This window comes from Galeopterus variegatus, unplaced genomic scaffold (assembly GCF_000696425.1).
Source record: "Galeopterus variegatus unplaced genomic scaffold, G_variegatus-3.0.2 Scaffold3044, whole genome shotgun sequence".
In the NCBI taxonomy this organism is placed as follows: domain Eukaryota; kingdom Metazoa; phylum Chordata; class Mammalia; order Dermoptera; family Cynocephalidae; genus Galeopterus; species Galeopterus variegatus.
The window spans coordinates 132,311-152,724 of NW_007729155.1; the positions used below are offsets into that span (position 1 = coordinate 132,311).

The 20,414-nt window shown below is 36.8% G+C and overlaps 1 protein-coding gene across 1 annotated transcript in view; it reads right to left on the bottom strand.

Moving 5' to 3' along the window:
* CRYBG3 (beta-gamma crystallin domain containing 3) overlaps positions 1-20,414 on the bottom strand; it is a gene marked incomplete at its 5' end in the record, with an annotated part of 87,057 nt that overhangs the window by 37,256 nt on the left and 29,387 nt on the right. Inside the window, 8 exons of the mRNA XM_008583798.1 lie at positions 476-508; positions 1,356-1,482; positions 1,583-1,725; positions 9,022-9,148; positions 12,443-12,576; positions 14,673-14,708; positions 16,257-16,371; positions 17,650-17,786. Of these exons, the coding sequence (XP_008582020.1) occupies positions 476-508; positions 1,356-1,482; positions 1,583-1,725; positions 9,022-9,148; positions 12,443-12,576; positions 14,673-14,708; positions 16,257-16,371; positions 17,650-17,786 (852 nt within the window). The remainder of the gene's footprint in view (positions 1-475; positions 509-1,355; positions 1,483-1,582; positions 1,726-9,021; positions 9,149-12,442; positions 12,577-14,672; positions 14,709-16,256; positions 16,372-17,649; positions 17,787-20,414) is intronic.

The following is a 20,414-nucleotide window of genomic DNA, read 5'->3' on the forward strand; positions in this document are numbered from 1 at the left end:
AGAGCTGTAACACTGTCAGGGGAAAATAAAGGAACTATGAGAAATCCAGGCCAATACAACCACTAACAAAGATGGGTGCTCTGGGCCGGCCCAGTGGCGCACTGCTACAGTGTGCCGCTTGGGAGCGTGGTGGCGCTCGCGCCGAGGGTTCGGATCCCACATACAGACCGGCCGCTCACTGGCTGAGCGAGGTGCGGGAGCAACACCGAGGGTTGCGATCCCGTTGCCGGTCCCGGTCCGGTGCGGGCACGACACTGAGGGTTGCGATCCGTTGCCGGTCACGAAAAAAGACAAAAAAAAAAAAAAAAAAAATGATGGGTGCTCTTCTGCTCACAGGTACCAAGAACAACACAATCTACTCTGCTATAGACACACAAAAGTTATCTGTGGGAAAGAGAAAGATTTGGAAGAAAGGGTATAAATTCTTTCAGTAAACAATTTAGCAATTACAACTGAAGAACATTTTTAAACATACCAAATGTGGAGGCTCATTTATCCCAAGTGGTTCCTGAAAAATATATTAAAACATTTTAAAAATTGTAATCATATAATGTTAGCTGTCTTTCTGAACATTTTGAAAATACACAGTGAAAAACCTTTTTTAAATGATCTGACCAATTTACTAGATTCCTTGAACTGGCTATCACCCTCAAATAACCTACTCAATTCTCTTATAATTTTAGTGTTTACAAGGAATTCATCTTGAGGAACATTGTAGCTGGAAGAAATACGTGCTCCAGTGCCCATTAAAAAGATGGAATCTAAACTTCTGACCATTATCTCATGAGTGCCCTGCTGTTCTGCAGTGTTTGTTATTATCCAAACTGGTCACACTCTTTCACAACTTCATGACTTTGCACATAAGGATATTATTCCCTCTTTGTGGAATGCCCTCTCTGCCTGGAAAAAATTGCTTTTATCCTTCTGATATCACTCAATACATCCTCTTCTGTGGCAAGGTCCCCAAATCCCCAGGCACTGAGAGCTTACTTCCTCTGCTCCCACAGTACTGCCTACACACTTCATTTTCTCACTAATCATACCATAATTAATTGTCCATAACATCTCTTTCCCCTAAGAGATTGAAACCTACCAGGGCAGTCTTGTTCATCTTTTATTGCCAGTGATCAGCACGTAAATGCTGATGAATGAATGAACTGATCAAATTACGGAGCCATCTCATCTGTATGGTAATATCTACTAGCTTTCTGGGATCTACAGAAATCCATATGATTATTTTTTCTCTATATACACACTCATAATTTAACAATTCCACTTTTAAAAAGTTGGTTCCACACGTTCAATTGTATACCATTATATGCCACTGGCACTGGTTATCTTCACACTTCACTCACCAGTTGGATAGGTCGTATTGACATGATTATATTACTTGATCCTCCCCAGTCAAAAAAACATTTGTATTTCCCTTTCTCTAAAACATATTGTTCTCCACAGAAGAACTTCTGCTGGTAGGCAACCCATCTAGTAGGGAAAAATAAAGAGAGATGACGTAGAAACAAGCAACCAAGAATTTTAAATATCAAAGAATCTCTCAAGGTTCTTAGAGCAGGGGACCACTTACACTCCACTTCTAACGTAAATGGATCTTGTTTCACTGCCAAAGCCAATTTCTTCTAAGTCAGAAATTTCCTGATTTGTAATGTCAATAAACTTCCCACTTTCTACGTCAGATTCAAACAATGTGATAGAAGATTCTATAAAATTCTAAAAAGAGGAAGAGGAAAGTTTAGGAAGGCATATTCTTGCATTTTGTCTTATAGACTGCTATATCTTAGCACAATGTCACAGACTCGTGGAATCATTTCCACACAAGTAACTCCAGGAAGAATTTTAAATGACACTGGAAACAATTTTATAGCCACTACTCCTATTAACAGTATTAACAGTATCTAAAAACAGTATTAACATTCACCTCACAGAGTTAGCAAAAGTATTAAAATGGCACAATTTCTAGGCCTCAACAGATGATAAACAAACATTAGGCTCCAGAGTATTGCTCAATCCCCTCCATACCATTAACATAGTAGAAATGAAAAAGAAGGGCTTCAACCCCACTACCTCTTTTAAGAAACATTTGATGTAAGTATTAGAAATACCTGTACATATACATAATAAACCTGCCAAGACAGTGATTTCTCCATAGTAAGTTCACTTTTAAAAAGATAAGCCTAAATTTACTTTAATCAGAAAAATATAACATTTCTATATAAATGTAAATTAGTTGATGGTAAATTGCTGGGATTTATAGGCTATCATATGTAACACTAACTGTAGACAAAACTAAAGTCTCACTTGTTCCTGAAGAGTGAAAACTATGTGAACAAAACTGAATACATAAGGTACTGTGGGCCATGTGGGAGAGGATTTTACAAATTTAAATGCAGCAGAAAAAATAGAATTTGCTTAACAAAAAATTTTTTCTTAAAAAATTGAAGTGAGGATAGGAAATTAAAAATTGTTTATACTAGGCCAACATATTTAAAAGAAAGATGTCTGAGAAAAACTCTAAGGCCTAAATAAATCAGCAAAAGACACAGACAATTCATAACAGAGAAAAGAATAACATTTAAAACAAATATGCAAATATCTCATTTCACTACTATACTAAAGAAATTCAAATTAAAACAATTAGATACAATTTTAACTTTTTTAAAGTTAAATTAAGAAAGATCTAAAAATCCAGTTTTCTCAGGAAACATTGCTGGTGGAAATATAAATTGAACAGCTACTTAATAATTTAGAAATAGATTAAAAAGACAAACTGTTCACACTCTCTGACTCTGAAACTCCTTTTTGAGTTACGTTTCCTAAAAAAACTAACTGGTTAGCAATTTATATGCAAAGATTCATATTTACAATAGTGAAAAGCTATAAAGAATGTAAATGTCCAAAAGATGGTTTAATAAACCATTATTACATCCATCATTTGATAGAATATTAAAGATTATTAATGAGTTTTTAACAACCTACCACTTAAAAACATTCTTCAGTTACTACTGACTAAGAGCTTTATGTATATTACTTCCAAAAGAGCCGCCACATGAGATTCTACTACTATCATTCCCATTTTATAGCTAAGGAAACGAAATTTGATGGAAGTCCCACAGCTAGTGAGGGACAGAGATTGTATCTGAGTGCAAGTCTGTCTGCTTATCTACCCTCAGCTTTTAGTCACTGTCAGATATACAAGGGGTCTTCAAAAAGTTTATGGAAAGATTCCTATTATCTTTTAATTCCATTTTTTTCAGAAACTTTTTGAAACATCCTTGTAAATGTAAGGATGGAAAAGCAGGACAAAAATTCAAACTTATAAACATTGGTAAGATTACAAGTACGCTAAAAAAAAAAACTGCAAAAAAAAAAAAAAACTTTTCCTAAAAAAAATACTGTAAGAAATTATTAAAAATCAAGAGTAGTTCGCAAAAAAAAAAAACTTTTCCTAAAAAAAATACTGTAAGAAATTATTAAAAATCAAGAGTAGTTATCTTTGATACAAGGAAATCGAACAATTTTACCTCCCCCCCCTCTTTTTTTTCAAATTTCTTTACTGTGTATTTTTTTAATTAGAAAACAATACATTTTTAAAAGAAACCTCCTTCCCCACTACTACTTCATTGTTTGTAAATCAAGTCTTAGACCTATAGAAAATGTTATCAACTTCTACAAGTTTCAACAATAACAATTTTCTCCCATTTTTAATATGTTTTTATATATTTAATGGAAGAGTAGAAGAATTCTAGGTAAACATTCATTTTATATGAAAAAGCACAGCAGGGTCCCCCCCAAAACAAGGCATCTGTAAGGAGAGGGACAAAATACATTTTTAAAACATTCTTTTGGGGCCGGCCCGGTGGCGCACTGCTACAGTGCGCCGCTTGGGAGCGCGGCGATGCTCCCGCCGAGGGTTCGGATCCCACATACAGACCGGTTCCCACTCACTGGCTGAGCGAGGTGCGGGTGCAACACTGAGGGTTGCGATCCCGTTGCCGGTCCCAGTCCGGTATGGGCGCGACACTGAGGGTTGCAATCCGTTGCCGGACACGAAAAAAGACAAAAGAGGAAAAAAAAAAAATTCTTTTGTTATGTACTACTTGTCAGCTTTCAAAGATTTTTAAATTGCTGATTATCACTGTGTAAAATTTCATTTGAAACTTTAGGATAAAAAGTAAAGGTTTTTTACCTAAAATTTTACTGTAAAACAATTTCTAACATATAACTGTGCTTTCAATTTCTCCTTAAGAGTTAATCTTTGGAACCTAAGCATACTTGCCACCAACATTACTCTCACAAGGTTCTTTAAAAAATGAGAGCTGGGTAGATTTATATTTTATCAATATCACCATCCCCCCCCCCTTTATAAACAGAACACTTTATTTTCAAAACACTTTTGCATTTATCTTTTTTGAGCTCTCCTAATTCCTGATTTTACACACATGTATATACACACATATCCACATACATACATAATGCCACTTTCCAGATGAGGAAATCAAGGCTTTAATAGCCTATAGGTGATCACTTTAAAAGTCCCCAGAACAAGCTTCCCAACTGGAGCATTATGTTTAAAATTCAGGTTTCTTAAAACCTAAATGCCTCTGTTTCTTGCAACATGAGTGCTAACTAGCTCAAGGTGACTGTGAGGATATAATATAATAGTGATGGCTGAAGTGAACCCATTTTGGGTCCTGGTCGAGAATCAGTATCGATAGTCACCAATACAATCAGACCCAACCATAATGGGAAGGTTCTTTAGCAGCTCTCAATTATAGGACCTCTCCTTTCCCACTTTGGTGACTCTGGAACTCTGTCTCTGCTTCTACTTCTTCTGCCCCTACAACTACCTGTTCTCTACTCCCTGTTAGGGTTGTAGATATGGGGGACCAGGAATAAGCTGAAATATGTCATAAATCACTGTGCTATGTTGGAGTAAAACAGGACAAGGACACAGCAAGATAAGTACATATATGTGCCCTGTCATTTAGAAATTACTTGTGTTATGCTGTGATGTACTTCAGTTGGTCAATGATTTGCACAAGTCGTATTTATGAGTAGTGGGGTAGGGTGAGTGGTGGCAGTGACGAGAGTGAGCTGGCAGACAGACTGGAGGCAAAGGCCACTTGGCAACAATGCAGCCAGGAGCTGAGCAGAGCAGGAGAGACTCACTGTCATAGGGCCAACTGCCAAGTACAAGTGCTGGCAGCATATGGGTTCACAAATAAATTCATTCACATGGCTTCGGTTTGTCCTTCCCACACTGTTTACCATTTCCAGAGACCTAGAAGCAGGTCATCTCCTAGGTGGTATTGCTCTCCTCTTTCAATCTTCTACTTTTATCTTGTCATAGTTTTTCTTGCCTTATAGCTTTTGCACCCATCTTTTTCTAAGTGTTTCTCTCCTGCTGAGCCACTCTCCTGGTTTTTTCCCCTTTCTGCATACCTATCAAATAAACAATATCTGACCTCACTGATTAGTTGCCATCAACATAGTGTTCCTGCAGGGGAGAGCTCTAGCTGTAACCTAACTCATGTGCTAGACCTGGGTCCAATCACCTGGGAATAAACCTCCAGGGGTCACATGTGCAAAGCGTGGTGTAAAATATGAAAAAAAAAAAAACATAAAACAAAAACCAAAACACTTCTAACCAACTTGTTCAAGTCAAACAGACAGGTCCAGTGTAAGCCCTATGAGGTTAGTAGGTTACTACCATTCCTGCTTTTCCTAGGCACAACTAAATAACCTTGAAAGTCACACAGATTTAAGTGGAGCTCTTCTACCCAAAAAGAATAAACAGTGATGGAATGACATTAAAAATTATACTCCCTTCTGGGCCGGCCCGGTGGCGCACTGCTACAGTGCGCCGCTTGGGAGCGCGGCGGCGCTCCCACCAAGGGGTCAGATCCCACATACAGACCGGCCGCTCGCTGGCTGAGCGAGGTGCGGGCGCAACACCGAGGGTTGCGATCCCGTTGCCGGTCCCGGTCTGGTACGGGCGTGACACTGAGGGTTGCGATCTGTTGCCGGTCACGAAAAAAAGACAAAAAGGAAAAAAAAATTATACTCCCTTCTGGGCCGGCCCGGTGGCGCACTGCTACAGTGCGCCGCTTGGGAGCGCGGCGGCGCTCCCACCAAGGGGTCAGATCCCACATACAGACCGGCCGCTCGCTGGCTGAGCGAGGTGCGGGCGCAACACCGAGGGTTGCGATCCCGTTGCCGGTCCCGGTCTGGTACGGGCGTGACACTGAGGGTTGCGATCCGTTGCCGGTCACGAAAAAAAGACAAAAAGGAAAAAAAAAATTATACTCCCTTCTATATGTTTTGTTTTCTTTTTTTAAAAAAAATCCAATTCTATATTTTTAAAGCACTTGGACAATTTAGTACAGTACTTCCTACTGTTAGAGAAAACTAATGAGCAGTTGCTCCAGGCCCAAAGATAAGTCTTAAGCATCAGGTAATTTGATTACTTTTAAATTCCATAAAATGCCTCAACTGATCAAGCCCTGCACTCTTGATCTTCCCCAAGAGGGAAATGTGATATGAGACACCAGTGGAGATCTGGTGCATCCGTTAACTTCAGAGAAATAATGGTCTCCTTTGCGAACCACCTGTTTCAGAGGTCGAAAAAGAGATCACGTTATCCCTAAAAGGAACGTGTCTGGTATTTGACCTTATTAGATCCACAGTATTCCATATACTGCAGCCAGGATATTTGAAAACTGCATTGCATTATGAAGATATTCTATCTGTCCTCTTGTTTATTTATATTACTTCAACTGAGATCTTAAATGTAGTGCTTCACTCTTTCCCAGGTTAGAGGCATCTGAAAGTCTGTACAGAGAAAATATGTCTCACATCTGCTCTACCTATTACATTATGTAGGGTGGTCACAATCACAAGAACTCCTTCCCAATTACTGCTATCTCTGGAATACAATTTTTCTAAGTATAAGTAGAAAGAAAATATAATTTTTCTAAGTATAAGTAGATAAGCAAGTTTTTAAAGCATTTTCACAGTACATACATACATAAATTGTATGTTGTCTAAATATGCATCACTTTTTTAATCTATTTCAACTAAAAATATTTTGGTAAACATAAATTTAAGTTACAAACAAAGTGTCTGAAAATCATGTAAATATTAACATATTATATATGTATACTGGTCTTCATTGTGTCCCTAAATTTATAACTACAAATGAAATGCTAATAAGCCTTTGACTGAATGAAATCCAGTTTTCCATTGTTAAGGTCTTTTTAAGTCTAAGCATTTGCGATAATGGAAAAATGGGTAATATGACATGTGCTCTACAGTAAGACAGACTTGGCCTCAGATCGCAGCTCTACACTTGGATACAGTACCCGACTTCTTGGATCCTCAGTTTCTGCATTTGTGAGAAGGGAATCTTACCCATCTCTGGGTAAGATGGCTTAGTCTTACCTAGCCACTGCTCAAGCAATCAGTGGACTGATTATATTTCAATGTTCAGTGGCCTGTCTTATATTTCTTTCAGGTAGAATTGGTTTTTGACTCACTGTAATACTGCTTTTGACCCAGTAATTGCCCTCCACTTCTCTATCAATTCCCTCCAAGAGGGCTTCAGAGACAGACCATCCCAGATAGTGTAGAATTGGTTTTTGACTCACTGTAATACTGCTTTTGACCCAGTAATCGCCCTCCACTTCTCTATCAATTCCCTCCAAGAGGGCTTCAGAGACAGACCATCCCAGATAGTTTAGAGTTTATATGGGTAGATACTATCCTGAAGAGACTGCAATGGTAACTCTTGAATAATAAGAAAACATGTTCCTTTGAACACATTAAAAAGTCCACAAGGCTGGTCAGAAAAGTGAGCAACATTTGATAAGCCCTGATATCCTAAGAACTCTCTAACATCTGTCTCCTTTCTGTGCCTTCATCAACCTCCACCTGTAATATTCTGGACCTCTTACCTTCAGCCTTACCTCCCTCACCCCGTGCCACTTCTTGACACAGCCGCAAAAAAAATCTTCCTGAAGCATTACTCCAATCATGCTCACTAGGCCTAAAATCCATCAGTGGCTCATGGTCAACTCAGAAAAAAAGTCTGAACTCCTCAACCTGGCATAAGACCTTTCATTATGTGCCTCTGGACTCATCTTCCCAAAGTTCTCCCTAACATCCTGACTTAACTACATTTCCCCCAAACACACCACAATTTCACTTACATGAGGGTTTCTCAACCTCGGTACTATTAACATTTTGGGCTCTATAATTCTTTGTTGCTGAGGGCTGACCTGAACATTGTAAGGGTTTAGCAGCATCCCTGTCCTCTACCCACCAGAGGTTGGTAGTAACCCCCCACCCCAAAGACGCGACAAGCCAAAATGTCTCCAGACATTGTCAAATGCTTCCTAAGGGGTAAAATCACCTCTGCCTGAGAACCACTGGCTTACAACTTTGACTTTACACATTAACATGTGTTAATTTCTTGCTAAACAGCACCTACATTTCCCCTTCACACTCACCTGGAAATTCTCTATTTGGTTAACTCTTTTTTGAACTTGGAACTTCAGCTCAGCTATCATCTTTTCCATGAAACCCTCTCTACTCCAAGTGAGGATAACGACCAACTGACCTTTTTCTGGGTAATCTGAGTACTTTCTACTTAATCCAGTCTTAGACTAACAATATTAAATATGTAAGTGCTATCTTCTCTAGCATACTCCCTGCCTGGTGAATACTGGGCCTGAGTCTCTGATCACTACATCTCCAGCACCTAGCACAATACATCTAACAAAGCAGGTGCTCAAAAAATGATTATGGGATCAATGGATGAAAAGTAAAAATAAATATTCTATAATAATCATGGCAGTTAAGAAACACAGGACAATCACAAAAGCAGTTCAATTTAATGCTCTCAGGTGTTAGAAACATTTTATAACCTCGTGTTATATCAGCAGCCATGTCTAATTTTTATGAAAAGATAAAACAGGTAGAAAATTAAGGATAAGAAAGCTAACTCACAGCTTGTAAATATCGGAAAGACAAGATGGGGCCACTTAATGCCCCACATGCATTACTGTCTTCAAAGTCTCCTTCTTCAAGCAGGAATTGCTGTCCTTTAAAATGTTCTTTTTCATAGGCAACCCACCTGGAAATACAGAGGACACCCAATTGAGCCATTAATAAAAATGTACTCAAGAAAGCAAAACAGAGAAAATAATGATAAAGCACATAGTTGTCATTTCCATATTCTAAAATATCAGCACATTCATTTTGTTTTCCATTTACAAAGACAGACAAATGGTGTGTGCTTCATGGATCAATAATTGTTACAGTTTGGAGGCTTTTCCCAAAAAAAAGGTTAATTGTAGAATTCCAACAGAGCAATGCTCGTTTAAATGCTTTTGGAGTGACTTGATACCACAGCTCAATATGGTCACAAAATAGTTTGCCAAGTAAGAAATAACAGAAAGCACATAGCCAATGAGAAAATTTACAAACCCACATTGAGATCCAAAGATAATCATTCTTATTTTACTGATTAAACCCTTCTGGAACCACAGAATGAGTATTATATTAAACATTTATTCATGGTTTAAATCAAGGGAACCTCTCGCCAGGCTTTCTATAAAAAACATAATACAGGAGGGTTTAGCAAAGAGGAACTGGCAAATGCAACTGCACTGGTATTAGCCCTGGTGCCCTACACATATACAAAGACATCTATAAATACTTACGGGTGGGAAATGTTGGTCCCACCATTTTATCAGTGGTGACCATGGAAACAGAAAGCAGCAGGCAGAGTACTTTTCAGAGACACAAGTTTCTTGACTTCTAATCTGAAACTACCAGTACAGGACAATGATAAACACTAGTAGTTGTTAAGCTCCTCCATGAAACATACCTTCTTATGGAGTAACCCACAATATATAATGCAATGTGGGCATACGTGGTCCATAAAACATACGGCCTGCTTAAATCTGTCTTCAGCTGCATTGCGTAGTTAGGGTGAGACACCCTTCCAGTGGGGCAGGGTCCCAAAGATAACTATTCTGAGCACCAGGGTTGGAAACTTCTGAATTCAGGAGCTTGACAAAATGAAAGTCAGGAGGGCTGCCTACTATTGTTTTTTCTTTCCCCACCCCTACTACAGTGTGAACATATGAAAAAGTATTCCAAACAATTGTGCTCATAAGCACAAAATAACAGTAGCCATTCAGTAATTGTTAATCCCACTTACACTTTCTGTAAGTGTATATATAGTGCTGGGGAGGGGAATAAACCTATAAACCCTATTTATACATCTTAGTATTTTGGTAATATGTAAAGAAACTAACAATATTTTATTCTTAAACTATTTTCAAATTTCAAAAAAACAAATTTCAAAAGAAAATGTTCAAATTCTAAGCTTTCTTTTATATAAATGTGGCTACTCAAAACATGCTTTTAATTATACCTAAATGGGAAAAGAACAAAAGGTATAGAAGGCCTTAATGTAGGGGCCGGCCCGGTGGCGCACTGGATAGTGCGCCGCTTGCTCCCGCCCAAGGGTTCGGATCCCACATACAGACAGGTTCCCGCTCACTGGCTGAGCGAGGCGCGGGAGCAACACCGAGGGTTGCAATCCCGTTGCCGGTCCCCGGTCCGGTACGGAGGCAACACTGAGGGTTGCGATCCGTTGCCGGACACGAAAAAAAAAAAAAAAAAAAAAAAAAAAAAAAAAAAAAAAGAAGGCCTTAATGTCAAGGAATACATTAAGATCAGTAAATCTGTTACAAAATGACAATCCAAAATTCACCCTTCCAGTTTTTCTAAACAGACTAAGTTTCGATTGATATTCAATTTATATATCTCTCTGGAATATTTAAAAACAGATTTGCCTGAGAAAAATTAAGAAACATCAAACTCACTTTCCTCAGATTCCTCAAGATGGGGCAGAGAAGAGGAAGAGTCTCTGTTACTTACACATAAAGCTAAAGATCTAACAAAAGCAAAAACTGATAAACAGTGAAAAAATAATGAAGTCAGCTGTTCATCTTTAAATGGAGACATATTTTTCTCCTGCAGGTGTCATATAAACAGTGAAAAAATAATGAAGTCAGCTGTTCATCTTTAAATGGAGACATATTTTTCTCCTGCAGGTGTCATATAAAAACAAAACTGTATCTACTATATTACAAGCCATGTTTACTTGAGATTTTTATAAAATAGTTGTAAAAAACTTAGAGAACAACAATGTGAATCACACTGAATTTTAGCAGATAATTTTCTATGGGGCAGACACTAGTTTTAACTCAATTTACTTAATGGGAAAAACATTTAGATCCCAGAGGGAAGAAAAGGCAAAAATATTTTATAGCAGGGTTAACAAGAAGCATGTGTGTTCACAAACCAGAGAATACTATAAATAAACACATCACAATAAAAATGTGTTTATCCAAACCATGTTTGTTCTTCAAGTCCCAAATAAATTTTTAGAGTGCAAGGATAAGGAATTAAATGATTACCAATATGTCAGACTAATAATTGATATGACCTGCACATCTAGCATATTGTGGTCTCTTACGTTTCCATTTTGACTAGTATGGCTATCACTTAATTTATTACCAGAAACTGCAAAGTCTGTCTCTAAATACACACCCTTGAGTGATCTTAGACAAGTCATTTAACTTCTATGAATAAAATACTTCAGTAGCGTCTTTTGCTAGAGTAGCATGAACAAGTTATGATGTTACAGGAAATATCAAGAGATAGACAACAGAATGTTTCTGGAGGGATTCCAGCACTCTGTTGACAATGGCAAAAAAAAACTATGATGAAAGTTTCTTCTCCACGGTTTTACCTGCCAGGATACAAATACAAATACAAAAAGTACATCCCAGCCTGGTCACAGATTTGCTAGGGCTTCTGCCCCAGTAACTACTGATTGACACTTGGGTTTATTCCCAGGGATTTTTAGAGGGCTTTCTCAACAGCAGTTCAGGGCTGGAGGGCAACCAATGTCAAACCAATGTCAAAAACCCTTGACTTTGGAAATACACAAGCAATAGCACTACTTTAACAAGAGAGGACTCATTGCCAAAGTCCTTGGCACATAAGTTGACTAAGGTCAACAGGATACAGGATGAAAACTGGGGCTCTCCTTCATGTTCATAACCTGTGAAAAAGTAATTTTATCTTGCAATTCTTGTCTTCTATATTGTGTTTAGAAATACTAAGGGTTGAAGCTTTAGAAACTATTTTCTACATATAATCTACCTCAAAATCTTTGATACCAAGAGTTCACAGAAAGCTGTCAGTAACTAATATTCTTCACTTTCCATATTACAGAAGGAATGTATTTGTAGATTAAGGAAGGTTGCTTTTGCTCTGCTTAGCACATTTCTTGTGCTGATCTTCAAAAATAGACTTCTAAATCAAAAACTGAAAATATGGCACTCACACTCCACCGATGACACGAACTGATCCAATTCCATGAAAGTCCTCATCATTTTTTAAAAAATTAGGGACAGAATCTATATGTTCACTAAACTCTTTGGACTGTCCATGGAAGTGAGGTTTTTCATAAATAATAACCTGAAAAATATTTAAAAAGTTAATGTGCTCATATTTTTGATACAAATTGATTTACTTAAGTCACACAAAAGACCACAACATAGAGACCACTGTTTTTTTATTAATATATTCTTATAATATAGCACAGTGTCTGATAGTCACAAGAATAAGGTAAAGAAAGGTAAAATATCTTAATTAACAGTATGTTTTTCTCATATTAATATACTTGGATATGATTACATTGTTCTAGTCACCCCAATCCTGGGATCGTCTCATAGAGTGAACTATCTTATAGCTGATTCTTGAACGATCTTTAGGAGTTTATCCCTGTGTTTGGAACTTAACACAGAACTGCCTTACATTTACTGAGTTTCCCTTGTAAGAAATAAAAACTCTTCAGGGTATAAAAATAAATTATCTATTGATTTGAGAAAATACATACTCTTTTTTTTTAACCACACTAATTGTTTTTATGGTCATTACTATTAATTGAGAGAAAACAGAACATGCAAAATATTGAATGAGAAGACAAAACTTCCTAAAAATATGATTGAAAAAATTATAATTTTTATTAAATATGTGATTCAAATGGGTGGGGTGAGATGAGTATAGTAGGAAACAAATTTCTAGCATTTCATTCACTTCAATTTTGGATTGGTACAACATTTCTCTTCTACTATTTTGCTCTTCTTTACTTCTCAAGTACCAGCTGCCCTAAGTATGTAGAAGTGATAACAGTGATGACAGCATTACTCTATCCATACTCTGTCACTTGGTCCTATTTGTGGCCAGTGATATCATTTATGCAGAACTTATAACCCAAGACCTTGGCAAATAAGACCCCATGCTTAAACACACTAAACCAACAAGTTATAAGATTCCTTATTGCTAAAAACTGATAACACACAGGTTGAAAAAATGTATAATACTGATCCTGCTGTTTTCTACACATTAGATTTTCACAGGGTTCTGTATTTGAAGTGATGAAGTTTTATTTGGGTTTTATACATGTTATGTATGCTGACAACTTCAAACTAAGAAGCATAATTTTTTGATGAGTAAGCCATAAGTTAATACCTAACAAGCTGTAAATTGTGATTATCTATGATAATCAATCCATTCATATATACCTACAACCTGCCGAATTGAAAATGTCCAAGCCTACCATACCTGAAGTTCTGATTCACCTGATTAGACGATTAAGACAGGAGTCACTCAGAGAACATCTTTTAGTGATCCACAACCTTGTCTGCATGTTAGAATCATCCGGGAAGCTCTGAAAATTTTTGACCATACCCTAAGACCAAAATGGTATCTCTGAGAATAGAACCCAGGCATAAGTATTTTTCTAAAACTCTAATACGTACGATTCCAACATACAGTCAATGTGTTTTAGATACACTCAGTTTTAAAGATACATAAGGTTTTAAAAGACTCTATCTATGTAATTGAGAGAATAGTATAGTTAGCTCCATAAATTAGGAAGCCCAGAAAGCAGAAGGCTGGAGGAGTTGTGTCTTGTTTAGGAGCAAAGGAGAAGGATGGATGAATCTCTGTTCCACACCTGCCTCTGGAGGTGCTGTAACTTAATTACATAGAGACCTGTTTGCATCTTTAATCACTACACTGGTTTTCTTCCTGTCTTTATACTCATTTTGTAATTCTATTTCCTCCTTTCCTTCCCCAAATGTGCTTGATCCTGGCACCACTGCCATCCTACTTTTCAGTACCTCTACTTTTCTCTTCAGAGAGTCATATTTACAAACTGACAATTTATCTGATAAGAGCTACCTACACCTCCTTCTGATCAGCCTTGATCACCTTCCTGAGCATCACTCCCAAATGCCTGCTAGATATCTCCACTTGAATATCTAGCTGCTATCTCAAGCCTTCCAGAAACAAAAATCAAACTAACCACCTTTTCACCCCATAGGAGACAATTAGTGGGTTTCATTGGGTTGTCAGCACAGACCTGTGCACTCACTTCCCACTACCCCAACATTCATTAGCTAGGTATTATCATATATTCAGTTAATTTTTTTATTATACTAGTTCAAAATACTTAAGATTAATACTCAGAGTTTTTAGCATGCTACAAAAGTCTGTTCAAGACTTACCTTTAAGTTCATAGGCATTTCCACTTTCAGTCCACCCTTAAAATAACAAGATATTTTAATATTAAATATGTAAATATTTAAAATATTTAAAAGTAACTAAACAACATATGTAGGCTATCTAAAAACCTGATTAGTGAAGATGACATACTAGTCAAATTTAAGTTGAGGTAAATTTTAAATAGAGTATTCTACAGTAGTCAAAGCCAAATCAGAATGCTCTACATCAATCTAAATGGGGCAAGAACTTAAAAAGACTCTTTCCAGATTCCAACCACTACAAGGAAGGAAATCAAGCTTTAGTCGTTGGAGCACCCATGACCAACTAAGATTTAATCCCACTGCAGAGTGTCCCAAAAAGAAGAGTAGAATTGTTAGTAAATTCAGAAATCTCATTTGGCAGAGTAGATTTCTAAGGCAATTAATCCAAATGTCTTCTCTAAAATTACTTGGGGTTTCTAAATTAAAGAGAACATTAAGTTGACCACACTTCCCCTTCCAAGTTCTATCAACACTTTTGATAACATTCAATGCTTTGTGACCTCAAAGTTGTAGAGCATAAAAACTACCCCCCCATAAAAAACCATATTTCTGTAATTTTCTTGTTTAAAATGCTATTCCACATTGTGATATTTCTTAAAATTTCTCAGTATGCCCTGGTTTCTATATTTTTAAAAGGCACCGAACAACCAAAAATGGTTTATCATATAGCCAACATTTAATTGAACAATTCACCTCTCAAAAACATTTACGAATGATGGAGTTTGGATGTGTTGTCCCCACCAAAACTCATATGGAAATCTGCTCCCCCATGTGGCAGTGCTGGAAGCTGTTTGAGTCATGGGGTGGATACCTCATGAATGGATTAGTGCTCTCCCTAGGTGGGGGAGTAATGAATGAGTTCTCGCTCTATTAACTCCCACGAGAGCTGGCTGTTTAAAAGACCCTGGCACCTCCTTTCTCTCTCTCTCTTGCTTCCTCTCGCCATGTGATCTGCTTGTACCTGCTGCTTTCCACCATGAGTAGAAGCAGCCCGAGGTCCATGCCAGATGCAGCTGTCCCAGAATCGTAAGCCAAATAAACCTCTGTTCTTTATAAATTATCCAGTTTCAGGTATTTCTGTTATAGCAACACAACAGACTAATACAATGACAAAAAGAAACAAATACTGCAGGTAATTATCATCTTTAAGTAAGTAAACACTGAAAGAGCTGCCCAGTTATTTTTAATGCTGAACTTATCCTTCATTACCACAGTGGAAGAGTATAATTTACTAACAACTAATTTTGTAATAAGCACCAATGAAACAAACGTAGGACTTTGTTAAATATTCAGAACTGTCACAGAACAATACTTATTAAGGAAACTGCATGTACTGTGATAAACTTGGTACAGTACAAAGTAAATTCAGACATGTGTCATACACATTCTCTACAATATAAATAAAAAGGAAAACAATATACAGTTTGCCAATTCAGCAGTACACATTCGTTTCTTGAGATTGAGATGCATGAGCAATCATCACAGTTATTTAATTTTGGATTCATGAGTACTTGGGAAAGGACTGCTCTTTTTAAATCTGCTTACCATTTGAAGCGGCTGCAATGATTTCATTTCCGCTGCAGAAATCTCAAAGAGCCCACGGTCTTCCTCCAAAACTGTAGCTTGCCCCTTAAAATTAATATCTGGGTAGGCAAGCCAACTAAATAAGAAATAAACAGTTGGTTAGAGTATAACGGTAATACTTTACTCTGGCTCTGTGAGAGTAAAAAGGGCGACAAAAAAAAAAAAAAAATCCTCCATCACAGAATTACACTAGTAAAACACACCCAAAGTGATTAGCCAGACAGCATATAACAAGAATTAACATGTTACTAAGTACTTACATTCACACACTATCTATCCTGTCTATAAAAAAATCTAATTCATTTTCCAAGTGCTAGACACCACTCTTCTTAGAATTCTCCAATACCTAAAACATATGGCACCTTTAATCAAGTAGGATATAATTGAAAAATCAAAACCATTCCACTATATTCCATTCCTTTTTTTAAAAGTGGGGCAATCAGACATTGGGATTCCACTAGGTGGAATTTTATATTTTGACCCACATTTTTAGAACTGGTATCGGTTCTCTTGGCTGACTCAGAAACAATATTTGAAATAAGATTCCCAAAAGACCCATCTATCTTCCAGCTAAGATTGACAATTACAGACATTTCTCATGGATAGGGCCAATTACTGGTTCTGCCCAAGAGTTCTAATTCATGGTCGGGGAGACAAAGAAAGATGTCCTACAGTGACCCCAAAATTGTACAATCACCACCATCAGAACAGACAAAAACAATGAAAGAGAAAAGAAGGGTCCACATTGAGCCAAGCATCCACACAATTTTGTGATTTGAGCCAATGTGTATGGAACTAAGGGTGAACTCAGACCCAGAATCTTACAGATACTTTTGGAAACACAGAAGCCTAGTATCAAACCCATGGTTATGGTAGTAGCACGGGATAAATCACTCATCTGTAACATGAGCATAACACCAACTGCCTTGCAGAAATAAAAAAACAAAGGAGTAAAAACAAAAGTGGCATGTGCCTGGCACTGCGGAGGCATTCAATAACTATTAGCACTTACACATTCTAGAAATAGTTCAGGATCCAGAATTTTAGGCCAGTGTCATGTTTTTATTTCTCAATCCCCAAATTTGTTGGATGAAAAGACAATGGATCTCTTTATCAAGAACTACCTCTGAGAATTCTCTACATGCTCCTGTGAGTCATACGTCCAAAGCCTTAATTGAATCCAAAGAAAGAATCTGTTCTAACCCCTGAAGTAGTCTTTCTTGGGTATCCAGGAGTATAGCTGAGATTAATTAACTAAAACCTCAGAAATATGTATGTCACCTACTGAAATATAAAGTAAAAAGTTAACTTTGGTGGCCATCAATCACTATAATAAAGAGAAACTGATACATACACTCCTGACTTTACAGTGAAGGACACAGATTTGGGGATATTCAGTTCTTCCAAATTGGGGACTGCTCGCTGTATGTAGATAGGACATTGTGCTGGGTCAGATTGTGGGCAAAGCTGTATCTCTGGAATGTTGCAATCCTGAAAAAAATAATAATAATTTGACTCTGAAATCATCTAGAGACACATAGTCTAGTATTCCCAACACACTGGACATGCAGTTACAATTACTCTCATTGTTCAGTTGAATTTCTTCACAGAAACAACATAAAGGAAATATTGTTGTTTTATTTTTTACCCATTTTTAAAAAAATAAGTTCTTCTAAGGAGTTATGTTAATAACATGAAAATTATAAATATTGATGAAAACCTGTTCCAATATTTTGTGCTTTGCTTTTTAAAGACTTGTTCCATTAAGCAACGTTCAGAGTTACCAAACTATTCGAGTGCCAAATGTCTGTAAGCCTTCCTTCTTAGAGGCATAACAAGGTCATAAGGGAGGAAGGGAGTTAAATAAAAACTGACCTCATGGGGGATATAAAAAATAAATAACAGAGAGGCACTACCCCTTCACTGTGTTTATCTAATTTACATTGACAAAAGAAGTAGGAATTAGAGGTGAGAGTAAAGGAAATCTGTTTTCCTGCTTGTGGGACTATTTTTTTTAGTGTAAGTTTGTTTGAAGAACAAAGGCATTATGAAATTTGTCCCTACACCCCATCGCAGTCTTAAAAAATTCTCTACCCACTGTCACCATGTCCTATTAAGCCTTCCTTTAAAATTTTACTTGTGCATATCTCTTCTTATTGCTCCCACTGCCACAGCTCTTGGTCAGGCCCAGCCTTGGATTATGGGCCTAGTCACAACCGCCAGTCAAGCACGAGCTCGCTACTTGTTGTACAGCTGAGCATGTTAGAACAGCACTTTCCTGTTGACACTCTTGGCTCAAGACCTAATAACATCAAATTCATATTTCCATTTGCCTTTCTACAACATGGAACAAACTGGTGATCCACACTAACTTCCCACGACTCTGCAGTCACACTTGTCTGCAAACTATCTCCACTCCCACTCTGGCCTCTGTAAGCTTTGTAGCTATTTCTCCCATCTCAATTAAACAGATGATTCTCTGTATTCTTATTTATAAAAATCTCATGATAATCAAGTTCTAACTCAAAAAAGACGTCATAAAGGATTCTTAGGGAATCAAAATCACATTTTTACTTTTTCTGAAATTACAGATACACTTCTGTCTGAACACACTATCTATCTCAGTACTCATGCATGTTTAATTATACAACTCAAATTTCGGTAACATAATTCTCACCTATGACACTGTGAAATTCAAATGAATATACTTTAACGAAATAGGTAAACGCAATAAAAATCAGAGGTGGCATTTATTAGAAATTGAACAATTGTATTTTTATCATATGTTTTGCAATTGTAAAACTGCAATTTTCTGATTTTTCAACCTTTCCCCAAACTGAGTTCTCAATCACTTTTATTATTTTGTAAAAGCAAGCAAATTTATACATCTCATTTTCAGAAAATTAATTCTAACATGTACAACATTAAAGAAGAGTAACCTAAAATATCCTTTAAAGAATTAAAAGCATATTTCTTTCTAAAATTTCATTTCAAAAATAGCCAGAAATATCCAGAACAGTCACCTGTCAATCTTCAAGGCTCTTTTGTATGCTATTAATAATAGCATTCTAGTAATATTATTTCAAATACTGCCACATTAATGTTACCCCAGGGATGTGAAGTACCATAGCAGAATATATAAGTGTCTCACACAAACAAGCTTCCTCTGCATTGTATTAGAAAAACAATGTTCGGGTGGTGTACTTTAAAAGGGAAAAAGCTAAGAGGCATCCAAGTCTATAACAACATAGAAGGAAACAGTGTAACAGCAAAAACATGATAAGTTTAAAAAAAAAAAAGAAAAGTAACAAAAATAAGAAGGCATATGTTCTCAGCTATCTCTATGAGAAGCCCAGTTTTTGCTCTAGTTGATTAAAAGATTTCACTGATAAGTTCTACCTTCTTCATGATGGCTATTCATAGAAATGGCATCTTTTGTAAGACAATTGCTGATGGACAAAGGTAAACACCAGCAACTGAAGGGCATTTTATAGTAACCTACCAACAATAAACAGTTTACTCTAAGTTTATATGGCTTTCTCCTAACTGCACTGTATAACGTATTAAGTTACTACTGAAGTCTTAAGAATACATGGGGAGAGAATTTTTTCCTTATCAAATCTGTCCTTATCATTAATTCATCCTGTATCTAAACCACCAGAGAACTTCTTACAAAATGTTTTATTATACTAGAAGACTTTCCTCATCTTAGTATTAAAAAATATTTTCTAAACAGAAAACATAAAAGCAACACCTTCCCTTCCTCTGCCCATCCTACTTTCTCTAATTTCCCATAACACACACACACACACACAAGCATACACACATGTATACTAAGTAGTAGCACCTTATAGTAGAAAAACACGTATTTGGAAATATCAGCTCTTTTCCTAAAGATTCCTAAATAGTATACTCCTAATATCAGAGAGAAAGAGAAAGAGTACACTATGTACCACTTTATGGACCAGAATGTAGTTAATATTTTTAATCATCATTCACTCTAATACTTTATATGTATAAACTCAAAAGATTATCAATATGAGTATGATAATGAAGATTAACAAAATTAGCACAATTAGCAACCATCTCTAAATACCATTAGGCCATAACACAGCTTTA